This window comes from Hyperolius riggenbachi, chromosome 1 (assembly GCF_040937935.1).
Source record: "Hyperolius riggenbachi isolate aHypRig1 chromosome 1, aHypRig1.pri, whole genome shotgun sequence".
Taxonomy (NCBI): domain Eukaryota; kingdom Metazoa; phylum Chordata; class Amphibia; order Anura; family Hyperoliidae; genus Hyperolius; species Hyperolius riggenbachi.
The window spans coordinates 353,832,478-353,845,989 of NC_090646.1; the positions used below are offsets into that span (position 1 = coordinate 353,832,478).

Sequence of the window (13,512 nt, forward strand, 5' to 3'; positions counted from 1 at the left end):
TTTTAGTAGGAGGGCTTTTTGGTCAATCGCAGTCTATCAGAATCAAACTGCGATCTTCCAGTGTTGCAGTGTTTACACATGCACCTTCCCCATATATTCTTTCCGTCAGAGTCAAAAAGGAAAGGGGAAATTTGGGCGCCCGCTAGCGGTGAAAGTTTGGGCGCCCTTATAGGGACCCATTGTAATGATCTTCAAGGAGGGGAAATTTGGGAGCACTCTGCGTCTGATAAATATTGATAGTCTGGGCTGCAGGCACACAAATTTCCCCTCCTTTTAAGTTTGTTGCCTATTTTATGCTGGCGGGGATGGTTAAGGTTAGGTGTGGGGTAGGTAGGGTTGAGGTTAGGCATTGGGGGGTGAGGGGGGAAGTGGCAGCAGTGGGACAGGTAAAGTGGATCCGAGATAAACTTTTACTGATTGCATTATTGTGTTCCTTTAGTATAGTTTATAGGGCATTCCTCAAGCCAAATTCTTTTTTTGTTTTGTTTTAATACTCTAATTCCCTATTAACTAAACAAGCCTCGCCCACAGCTTTTCAGAGAGCCTTGGCACTCAGTCCCAGGTAGCAAGGGATTATGGGAGCTCAGTCTGGGCAGGAGGAGGAGGGAGATTTCAGAGGCAGAGGGGAGGGGGAGGAGAAGGGGGGAGTGACATTTTCCACAGGCTGAGAGCTGGAGATGCCATCAGCTTGCCTCGGTGTAGTGTGACAAACTGAACATGGCAGCACTCCTTGAATCACAGCAATAAATAACCATAAACCTTTTGAAGCTGTTTGCAGCTAGATTTGCTGTGTAAACTAAATTAAAAACTTTAGAGAAGATATATAGACAAGTTATTTGTTATAGTTTATTTTTCATCACGGATCCGCTTTAAGGTTGGGCATTGGTAGTGGGAGGGTTCAGTGCGAGAGTAGACTTGGGTGTACTTATAGGTAAGTATATATAAAACACTTTGTAAAATATCAGTAAATTTGCCAATATTCTACTATCGGGATAACTGGGTGCCCAGATTTATGAGCACCCTTTTTTGACATACCAGTCAAAAGGTATTTAAGCATTTATAAAAAAAAAAATGTACTTACAGTTACCCTACTGTATAATGTGATGTTATGAATACATTTCTGCTGATAAATTGTTTTGTGGCATTTGACTGTTCGATTCACAGGAACATCAAAAGAAAACTAAAAATAACCAAATTCCAACAATCTCGAATATTGAAAATAAAGGACAGACCACTGAAAAAGTTACTCATAGCAACCAGAATTCTATCTTCCATATTTCTCTAGAGGACACCTAACAAGTTGCTTCAACATCAAAGGCCTTCAAACTGTTTTTTTTTTCAAAGGACAACGGAAGTGAGAGTGATATGAAGGCTGCCATGTTTATTTCCTTTTAAATAATGCAAAATGCCTGTCTGTCCTGCTGATCTCTGTCTCTTATACGTTAGGTCATAGATATTTACATAGAAGAAGACGCTGAATGGGTAAAGGAAATCTTTATTGCACAATGTTCACGGACACAGCTTGTAGTAAAAAACAAAAACATAGCTTGTGCGTATCAGAGTACTGCTCACTCCTTAGTCATAGCTCACTTCTTAGTTTAGTCATAGACCCTGAGCAAGCATGCAGATCAGATGTTTGACTGAAGTTTGACTGCATTTGCTGCTTGTTTTAGGTTGGGATTCTTATGCCTAGTACACACCATACAATTTTCTGTTAGATTTTTCTGTTAAGGTGCCCATACACTTACTCGATTTCCCGCCGATACACAGAAGATTCGATCACTGTGATCGAATCTGCTGTGAAATCGATGTGCAAATGCAGACCGAACGACCGATTTCCGTCTGAAATCGAATGACGCCATCGATCTATCCGTGCGGAAAATTTCGCTCGATCGCCGGCAGGTCGGGAGTGAGTCGATAGCGGCGTTCGAATGTCTGACGACCGGACGCTAGCGGCAATACATTACCTGTTCTGCGGGCGTGTGTCCCCGCTGTCCCCTCTTTGCACTGGGCTCCGGCTGGCTTCACTTACTTCCTGTCGGGGAAAGTTTAAACAGTAGAGTGCCCTCTAATGCTCTAATGTTTAAACTTCCAAGAGGCGGATCGCTCAGAAACAGCCGTATCAGTCCGCCGACAGACTGTACACACGCCGGACTGTCGCTGGAACTCCCACCCAGCGGGAGGTGACGGACCCGTCGTTGCCTGCAGTCCGGCGTGTGTACGGACCTTACTGGTAGAGACTCGCCATTATCTCTGGTGCATTGTCTTCTGTTATCTCCTGCTGAGTAGAACAATGCTTAATTGCTAGGCTTGATAGATGGTTAGATAGATAATTTCCAACATGTTGGAAATTATCTATCTGGCAGGTAAAGCGAACAGAAAATCTTATGCTGGGAATACTCGAGTCGATCCGGCGGCTCGATTAGCCGCCGGATCGGCTCCCGCCGCCATCCGGATCGATTCCCGCTCGTCCCCGTGGGCGCTTTCTTATCTTCCGCTCGATTCCCCACTATTGTCCGCCTGCGGGGATCGAGCGGGGGATCGAGCGGGGAATCGACCGGCGGGTCATCGGGCCTCTTCCTGTACTGGAAATAAACGTGAGACTGTTCTTTGCTGCACTAAACATACAATTCATTATATCATAAGTTTATTTTCAGTTCAGATTCCCTTTAAAAGAAAATAAATAAGGCAGCTTCCATAGTCCACTCACTTTAATAGTCCTTTCATAAATTAAACCTAGAGGTTTCATCGATTGCCACTGCGAGAGAGTGAACCTCTTTCTTTTCCCTTATACATCTTTATACTTGTATCAGAAGAACAAAATGTTACCTCAAGCACAGGTCCAGCTCCTAGTATGGTCCGCTCAACTCCACTTGCATAGCCTTTCTGACTTAGTGCTGTCAAACAGTGTATTAGGAAATTGGTGCTCTGTGTCTTTCCAGAGCCACTCTCACCAGAAATGACTATGCATTGGTTGATTTTCTTCTTCAGCATAGTGTGGTAAGACACGTCTGCAATGGCAAAAATGTGTGGATCCAGCTTGCCCAGCTGGTGGTTGTCATACTTTTTGACATATTTTGGGTTATAAATAGGTAAGAATTTGAATGGATTAATAGCTATAAGGATACTTCCTGCATAGGTGTAGATTTTCTGTTTTAGAAAGCGGGTTTTAAGGTTACCCAAAATGGCCGTCTCAGTAAGATTAGGCAAGTTGCACAAATCATTGTAGTCCTCTTGGGATCGGGGGAGAAAGCCCCTCTCAACAAGTCTTCTTGCCTTTTCCTCTTCTGCCACAATAGGAAGATGGACATATTTAATGCTTCCATCCTGGTTCTTTTCTTGTAACAGGAAATAGTACCCTTCTGCCTGTGGATGCCTGTCAAGAGCCTTTCGAGGCCATAGAAGAATTCTCTGGACAGGTGAGTCATTGACATCTAGAATCCACTCCTCTCCTCCAGACTCCTTCACCTCTGCCAGGACATATGTTTTGGAAGTTTCCAAACCAAGTGCAGTGACTGCATTCTTGATGACATCAGAAGCTAATGAATCTTTTGTGGCCAGAATAGTGCAACAGTTTGAATCCTCTTGGCAGATCTGAGGATAAATGTATATATTGTACGATGAATTCTCATTTCCAGCGTCATTTTTTAAACTCATTCTGCGCCTGTCCTGGTTCCAGCATGCCGTGTATTAGACAGATGCATTCACCATTCACCAACTGAAAAGGGCAAACAAAAACAAATAAAAAAAGAGCATTGGTTAGATAGATCTTTGGTTATTCACAAAGTAAGTTTTAAGCATTTAAAAAGATGTACTTTAATGCATAATCACCATCATCTGTGGACACTAAATACTTGCAAATACTGAGGAGTACGTACACAGTACACACAGTAAAAAGTTTGCAGAACTTAAAACACTGGTCGGGTGATAATACCGACAAGCAGATCCAAAGGTAAAGAAGAAATTCTGCACATCACTGGGTAGGACCCATAAATGTATTGTCCCATATTGCACATACACTCCTTGTCAACCAACGATCATTTCGGGGGTCACACACTAACTCCTTTATCAAGGTATCTCAGAAAGAAGATATGAAATCGAAGATATCTTCTGTCTGAGGTGCCTTAATAAAGGCTGACTATGTGGTCTTGAAACGACTGTCGGTTGATGAGAATTTTGTGTATGTACATTATGGGACAATATATTTATATGTCCTACTAACAGTGTGCGGAACCTCTTCTTTACCTTTGTGTGTACAGGACATCCCCAGTCTGAGATTGCTGCAGCACACAAGGACTAAGAATGGTCATCAATTGTTTCGCACGGTCGTGCTTCCTCATGGATGCATACTTTGTTCCATGGCTGAGAAAAGCTTTCTGCCATATCAAGGGCATAGTTTTTAAACCACGCAACCTCTCCTTAATTGGCTGGCTTGTGGAATCACCTCCGCTTCTCGGATCAGAATGTGTCCAACGCAATGCATTTGCACTTAGTCCCTGCTACTGAGCAGAACAAATAACCGCATCATCCACAGGGATAGCGGATGCAGCATCAATATCCTAACATTAGCAAAAGGTTCTCTATAAAGATAGGAAGCATGACATTAGGGTGACCATAGAAAAAGAGAGAAAGTGAACAGACAGTACATTTATATTGCGCTTTTCTCCTGGCGGACTCAAAGCCCCAGAACTGCAGCCACTAGGACACGCTCTATAGGCAGTAGCAGTGTAGGGAGACTTGCCCAAGGTCTCCTACTCAATAGGTGCTGGCTTACTTAAACAGGCAGAGCCAAGATTTGAACCCAGGTCTCCTGTGTCAGAGGCAGAGCCCTTAGCCATTACACTATCCAGCCACAGCGCCACCTAGCTAATAACAGAGAGAGAGAAAACATAAGAAGAGCAAGAAATTCAAATACCTACATTATACACACACAATTACCTTATTGTTACTACTTTTGAGTTGTGGCCACATTATATGAACTATACAACATAATTTATGTGTTATAAAATCAAAAACATGTTACCAACCCATCATTCATATTCTAAGAAAAAAATAGTTAAAGTGAACCAGAGACAAAGCACCCTCATGTACAGGTATTTTACCATATATATCAGTGGGGACATTAGAGAAAACACCTACCCTGCTCTCTGTTTCATTCTTCACTGGCTAGCCTGCCTGTAATAGCCCTGATAAAATCCCCGACTGAGCATTCAGTCTGGCTTTGCTCAGGAATCATTATAGCCGAGTCTGTCTTCTCTGCTGTCTTTTCAAGCCCAAGCCCGCCCCCCTTCTGGCTCTGCTATAATGACTCAGCTATAATGATTCCTGAGCAAAGCTAGATTGAATGCTCAGTCTGGGATTTTATCAGGGCTGATAATAATCAGGCTGAGCAGTGATGAACGAAACAGAGAGCAGGGTAGGTGTTTTCTACAATGTTCCCACTGATATATATGGTAAAATACATGAGGGTGCATCGTCTCTGGTTCACTTTAAGAAATCAAATTCTGCCGTGGTATGTAAACTTATGAGCACATCTGTATATGTTCTACAAGACATTTCCTAGTGAGTTTGCTTGTCTGACCAATATAGAAGAAGGAGCAAGGACAGAAAATTACGTACACAACACATTTGGTCTTACAAGTGATAAAGCTTTTAATGCAGTGTATAAAATTTCCAGTCAGGACTTGATCCACTCTCCACATAGAACTGCAAGAGGGGCAATTTCTACAGGGAAAGAACCCTGTGCCTCTAAACATTCCTAACCAGGTCAATGATCAGTGTCTGACGTACTCACTCTTAGTCACCATCAAACCCGAGGTGGTCCCCCTACCAAAAGTTAGCATGGACCATTAAGCACCTTTGGGGTTAAAATGTAATCTTTCTAAATTTTGCCAATTTCTACACATTATCTCTTTTATTCTTCCTGACATAGGGGAGTAGTCAAAGAGCTTGAGGTTCAAAGTCTTCTTCCTTACTATGGTTTCTGTTTAGACTTAAAAATTGGCTATATGGTATAGAACTTTTCACATGAAAGGGATGGTTACTATCGCTGTGTCAGAATAAATTGGTTGCTGTACTAAATCCTTTTGTGATAAGTTGATAGTTAACAACCTCCAAAGACAGATCGAGAAATGAAATCCTATAATCTCCGCATTCGAATTGCATGTTAATGTCATATTGACCCAAATATTGCAAAAAAGCCTCAAAGTGCTCAAATGTGGATGCCTACATTTTCTCATGTCACATCTACTGTATAGGCGTTTTCCACCATTTGTAGGCCATGAGATGCGTCCTTTAAGTACAATGGTATCCTCACAAGGAGGGGGGTCTGAGAACATGGTCCAGGCACCTGCAGAGGGGCCCCTCCATAAGAAAATGAGTCTGCCGAGGGGATCCACCAGGGCTGAGAACATGGTCCAGGCACCTGGAGAGGGGCTCCTCCCCAAGGCAATGGGCCTGCCAAGGGGATCCATCAGGGATTTATGCACTTAAGACAAGAAATATATGACTAGGGCGACAAATCATCCCCTCATTTTCTGACTCAGAAAACCAGCTTGTACACCACTTCTTAGCAATGAAGAGATTATATTATATACAGAGAAAAGCATATATATGGGTATGTTCCCAGCCTCGGGATAGGCCAGGCAACTCACACGGCTTACAGGCAATAGGAAAGTTAATGTTTATTATCATTTACACCAAGTGGGTGGGCTTGTGCACAGAAATATTTCTATACATGGTGTAATATCCCCTTAAGCAAGAAGAATAAATCAGAATTTTCAGACAAACAACCATAAGGATTTGACACAGAAGGAGTACAAGTGCAGGGCTTTGGTGTCGGCACAAAAATCATCTGAATCCAACTCCTCAGTTTATGAAACCACCTACTCCAACCCCAGGTACCCAAAATTACTCAGACTCCTCAAAAACCACAGCCCTGTACAAGTGTCAGTCAAACTCAGGCCCAGTGCACACAGAGCGGATCCGCCGGCCGCATCCGCCTGAAAATCTGCTTGGCTAATGTATCTGAACGGGCTGGTGCACACCGGCGGCTTGAGGTTTGCCTCCTGCTGCACGTTTGCGGTTTTCTAAAAACCTCAAACCGCTGGTGTGCACCAGCCCATTCAAAAACATTAGCCAAGCGGATTTTCAGGCGGATCACATCCAAATCCGCTCGGTGTGCACTGGGCCAAATCTCGTAATCCGCACCAAAAACCGCTAGCGTTTTGTGGATCTGCTAGCGGTTTTAGTGTGCACTGGGCCTCAAAGTGACGAAATCTGCCCGAAAACAAATCAAATCGTGCATGGCAGCCATTAGTTTATAACTTCATGTCAAACTGATGTTACAATCTGTAACTGGTAAGTGATGCTATCCATCTCCACTGCACAATTCAACCCAACTCACTCAGAGATTGCTTTTGTCCCATTGGCATTATTTACTTGAGTAAGTCAGCTGACCTTCGCAATCTCTTCTATGACTATTCACCATGGGGACAGGAAGACTGTATGGCATTTCACTCGACACAGGCGACATATTACATATTTCACCACAGAGGAAAGCAAGAACATAACCTGCTTCACTGTATGGTTAAAGAAGAACATTGAAAAGAAAGATAAGGATATATGACTGCACACTGTAACGAATGTGGAACTTCCTCCGTGATCAGCGCACAACGCGCGCGCTGATACGGCGGAAATCCTCCACAAGCGTATAATTGTAGGAACCTAGCAAAAGGTGCTACGCACCCGTAGAGGGAAATTCCTGTCGGCAGATGGCGTTGGGGAGTGCAGAGGAACCAATCCTCTGTACCTCCACAAATGCCAGACAGGAATTGTACGAAGCGCAGAACGCAATCGCAAGAGAAGCGATTGCGAATGAGAACGAGCAAAGGGACAGGTTGTATGTGTGTGCGCCAACCTAGTCGCCAACCCGCGACGGTGCACACACCACAGCAGATATGAAGCAGGAACGCGATCGCGAGAGGTGCGATCGCCAGACGTGACACAAGGCTACAGCAAGGCAGAGCACGAGAGTAGCAAAGGCACAGCAAATCATACAACGAGAAGGTAAAGAAAACAACAAACGCTAACTGAACGCGAACCCTGCACTCATTCGCAACAGTGCACGCGTTCATGCGCGGCCTCCACGTGATAAGCACAATAGAGACAAGCACGCCTAACTAACCACTGACAGACAAACATGAAACAGAGGACGCGAGCGCTTGCTTAACGGTTACCTCACCGAGCCTCCAGCAAGCGTTCGTAGCAGACAAGACAGACACACGAAAACAGGAACAAGCGAGAGACAGGATCCACAGCACTAGCGAAAAGAGGCCAGTGTGATCCAGAGAGACAGAACAGAAGGATCCACAGCACTAGCGCAGGATGCTAGTGCGATCCAGGTACAGAGTAACAGAACAGAAGGATCCACAGCACTAGCGCAGGATGCTAGTGCGATCCAGGGAGGCGGAACAGAAGGATCCACAGCACTAGCGCAGGATGCCAGTGCGATCCAGGGAGGCCGAACAGAAGGATCCACAGCACTAGCGCAAGATGCTAGTGCGATCCAAGTGAAACAGATCAGCAGGGGCTACCAGTAACAACCGCTGTTCCGGTTAGCACCCAGACACACAGAACAATTTCCTGTCGACCACCGCTGGGACAGGACAATCGCAACAGACAAACAAAACAGATAAGCAATCCTAACTGCACTAGGGAAACCTGCTTAGCGCAGTTTCAGGAATTACTCTAAGCTGATCTTCAAACAGAGAGTATGGCTGACACTCCTCCAGGAGTGTTTCACAGGAAGGAATCCTTATGACCAGCCAAGCATTGTGGGAAACACATAGTACTTATAGTACACGCCTCCAATGAATGTGGCCAGGCAATTTGCATGACAACGTATGCAAATTCCTCAGCAAGCACAAGCTGCAAAACTGACGGAAGGTCTCCTTTCCAGAGTCCTGCAGCATGCAAACCTAAACAATAGTCAAAAGGCTGCCTGCCTGCGCAGGCAGCTAAGCGGATTCTCACACACACACACACACAGTAGGCCTGAAAGATAAATCGAATTTAAACCAAAATCGTGATCACCAAGATCACAATTTCAGAATCGTCAAAGTGGCAATTATCGCAATCACGTCGTTTCCACATGGGAGGAGATTGAAGTGACTTCAAACTTCCCCAAAGTCCCGGCACGTGCAGCCCGCAGCGTTGGACGTACCTTACGCATGAGTTGAAATGCTGTCCGTCCTCTATCGCCGTCTGCCGACTTTTGTGCTTGGCAAAACTCCAGGTTCCTGTATGTCACATGACATACAGGAAGTATTCCGTGCATTAGAGCCTGCAGGAGGCGAAGTGGATAGACCGGCATCGCTGGACTCGTGCTTGAAGCTATGTCCAGAACTGATGCAGCTTGGGGGGACAGAGGGGAACAGAGAGACACAGAGCACGCACAGAGAGAGACACAGAGAGAAACAGAGTGGGCACAGAGATGCAAAGGGGGCAAGAGAAAGACCCAGAGGAGGCATAAAGAGGTAAAGTGGGCACAAAGAGAGACAGGGGACAAAGGGGGAACAAGCAGGCAAATAGGGGGAACAAAGCTTGATTTAAAGGAAATCGTGAATCTAATTGAAATCGCAATTTCAGACAGAAATCGCTCAATTCAACTTTTTCCTAAAATCGTTCAGGCCTAGCACACAGTCTATCTGCAAGACTTTTTTATGCTGTGGGACAGGCAACTACAACAAAATGCCAACAACATTTTTACAGTACTGAAAAAAAAAGTCGATGCTTGAATTTTAAAGGCTGCCACTCAAAATCTTCTTGCTCACACACACACAAAAATGGGAACCCTGCTCCCAGCAGGTCTGCAACAATTAGTATCTAATTATCAATGAAAAGGGCATACGTTACATGCACTCTATTGCCATAAGTCAATGTTTTTCAGACTTGGTGCTGTGGCAAAAAGGTGCTCTGCGGTCATACCGCAAGCAGAGCAAGTGGGCTGCAGCAACGGGAGAGTGGCGTTAATAGCAGTAATGGCAGGAACGTGTGGTGCGGCAATTAAAATCTACCAGTTCGAAGTAGAAGAATCCCGCTACACCAACTGACCGAACTGAAGGGATAACAGATCCCAAACAGGGCGTAGATTTCAATTACCATGGTCCAGAAGCGGTTAAAGACTCAGAGAGGGTGGAGTGACCTGGAGTAAAATCCTCTCGGGGTTGCTAGTTATAAGAGTGCATTCTGAATTTCCAGCAGAGGCTATCGTTATCGGCCACCTCAGCCGAGTTTTATCTTGCATGCATGCTGTGCGTTATCCCAACAGGACCTGCTTAACTCCTTGGTCATATCAGTTAATAAAGAGGTTTGCTGAATGGCTTACCAACTCATGGTTGTGTGAATGCAGATGCGGGACGAGAACCCGAAGGAAGGCTTTTATTTTCATACTGTACAGAGTACCCTGGATTTAGTGAAAAAAAGAGAAGTTCCCGCCAAGTCTGTGTTCATGTGAGTGCAATCACACAATCAGTAAAACCTAACTTTTTCGCAACCCATCCTATGATCCATTATAACCCAGGCTATACAATGGCTGCAAACGCTTGCTAACATCAGACAATTCTAAAATGACTCCAAGTGAGGAATTATCGCCAGTGATTTACAGACCCCATGAACAAATGTAGAGAACTATGAACAAAACGTAGAGAACCTAGCAGAAAACATCCATTGAAGTGGACAAAATCACTAATGCATTATACAGTGTGTTAAGCACCACTAAATTATGCTCCAGGTCCTCTGCCTACATGCAGATAGACAGATCACCAGCCTTTGACAAAGCCCTGTTTACAAAAAGCAACATTCTTGTCACCATTCTTCAAGGGCAGCAAAGATATGGGATTTCAGCTGCTTATTTCCTTGAGGAAAGAAATCGGGTTTTGTCTGTACTAGATTACACACATACAAGGTTACACAGTAGAGGACACTGAACAGGTACTACAACTTTTGAGTCTGTGGAGAATGAATGGAAGGAAGAATTTTCTGCAAAGCTTCAGTCATCACATGTATTTCTAACACATTAGCAGGGGAGCTCATGTTATAGCTCTACATTCTTGAAGCATAGGCTGAATACATTCCATATTCTCAGAGCCAACAAATTACTGCAAAACATGTAAAGCCACGTCAGTCCCATAAAACCATAACATAGAAATTATTTCAAAAGTTCCATAGTTGTTATAATATATAGTGGGATGCGAAAGTTTGGGCAACCTTGTTAATAGTCGTGATTTTCCTGTATAAATCGTTGGTTGTTACGATAAAAAATGTCAGTTAAATATATCATATAGGAGACAGACAGTGATATTTGAGATTTGAAATTAAGTTTATTGGACTTACAGAAAGTGCGCAATAATTGTTTATACAAAATTAAGCAGGTGCATACATTTGGGCACTGTTGACATTTTATTGGTTCCAAAACCTTTAGAATTAATTATTGGAACTCAAATTGGCTTGGTAAGCTCAGTGACCCCTGACCTACATACACAGGTGAATCCAATTATGAAAAAAGTATATTTAAGGGGGTCAATTGTAAGTTTCCCTCCTCTTTAAATTTTCTCTGAAGAGTAGCAGCATGGGGGTCTCAAAACAACTCTCAAATGACCTGAAGACAAAGATTGTTCATCATCATGGTCTAGGGGAAGAATACAGAAAGCAGTCTCAGAGATTTTAGCTGTGTTTCCACAGTTAGGAACATATTGAGGAAATGGAAGACCACAGGCTCAGTTCAAGTCAATGCTCGAAGTGGCAGACCAAGAAAAATCTTGGATAGACAGAAGCGACGAATGGCGAGAACAGTCAGAGTCAACCTACAGACCAGCACCAAAGACCTACAACATCATCTCGCTGCAGATGGAGACACTGTGCATCGTTCAACCATTCGGCGCACTTTACACAAGGATATGCTGTATGTGAGATTGATGCAGAGGAAGCCCACAGCAGAAACAGAGTCACTTAAGGTATGCTAAAGCACATTTGGACAAGCCAGCTTCATTTTATAATAAGGTGCTGTGGACTGATGAGTTATTTGGGCATTATTATTACGTGTTTATATAGCGCCGACATATTGCGCAGCTCTGTACTATAATATATATATATATATATATATATATATATATATATATATATATATATATATATATATATATATATATATATATATATATATATATATATATATATATATATATATATATATATATATATATATATATAGTCTTGTCACTAACTGTCCCTCAAAGGAGCTCACAATCTAATCCCTACCATTGCCATATGTCTATATTATGTAGTGTAAGTACTGTAGTCTAGGGCCAATTTTTTTTAGGGGGAGCCAATTAACTTATCTGTATGTTTTTGGAATGTGGGAGGAAACCAGAGTGCAAGGAGGAAACCCACGCAGACACGGAGAGAACATACAAACTCTTTGCAGATAGTGCCCTGGCTGGGATTCGAACCAGGGACCCAGCGCTGCAAGGCGAGAGAGCTAACCACTATGCCTGGAGGAAAAAGAACACAGAATTCCAAGAAAAACACATGCTACCTAAAGTAAAATATATGCGCTACCTTAGGCCACTTCCCTTTGTCCTAAGACCAAATTGCACTTCTACTAGGTATCCTAAAACACACAGCCTCTATATATTTGTTGCATACTACACCTCCTCCTCTTTCCCCCCCATTCCCTTTAGATTGTAAGCTCGCAAGGACAGGGCTCTCTCCCCCTTTTGTGTCTTGGTAACCATTATACATTTTATTCATAATGTTAATTTTATCACTGTCATTACCAATTGTATAATTTGTATTTTGTATCATTCTTTGTATTTTGTCACTAATTTTGTATCTTGTATTTTGGTGTACACCATTGTCTGTATTATTATTTACCCCATGTTTGTTTCTTACTTTGTACAGCGCCACGGAATATGTTGCCGCTTTATAAATCAATAATAATAATAATAATACTATGAAACCGATCTGGGGGTCACAATCTCTTCTGCGCAGAGGAAAAAAATTTTCATATTTACACATAAGACCTCTTTAGCTGTGAGAATACAAGAAATTAACTATAAAGTTTTGACCCTCTGGTATCTTACACCGTCTAAACTCCAAATTTACTATCCAGAAGCTAATCCTAACTGTTGGAGATGTGGAAATAGTAGAGGTACACTTTTGCACATTCTATGGAACTGCCAGAGGGTGATACCCTTCTGGAAAGGAGTTGAAAGACTAATAGACAAAGTGATAGAAGGAGGAATTCCTTTCCTTGCAGAGGTCTACATACTACACCATAATGATTGGTCGATCAAGAGATACAAAAAATCCATTGCAAGACACATACTCAATGCGGCTAAATGCATAGTAATTAGACACTGGAAAAGTACGCTAACCCCGAACCTATGGGAGTTGGTCAGAGAAATGGATCTGATACATTATAATGAAAACCTAGCACATGTAGCACAAAAC

The 13,512-nt window shown here is 43.1% G+C and overlaps 1 protein-coding gene across 9 annotated transcripts in view; it reads right to left on the reverse strand.

Annotated features, from left to right (window-relative positions):
* Window positions 1–13,512, reverse strand: part of MYO9B (myosin IXB) — a 199,513-nt gene that overhangs the window by 140,271 nt on the left and 45,730 nt on the right. For all 9 annotated transcript variants that reach the window (XM_068234139.1, XM_068234138.1, XM_068234140.1 and 6 more), the window contains exon 2: window positions 2,830–3,718. In XM_068234139.1, coding sequence (XP_068090240.1) covers window positions 2,830–3,657 — 828 coding nt within the window. In that variant the 5' untranslated portion in view covers window positions 3,658–3,718. The remainder of the gene's footprint in view (window positions 1–2,829; window positions 3,719–13,512) is intronic.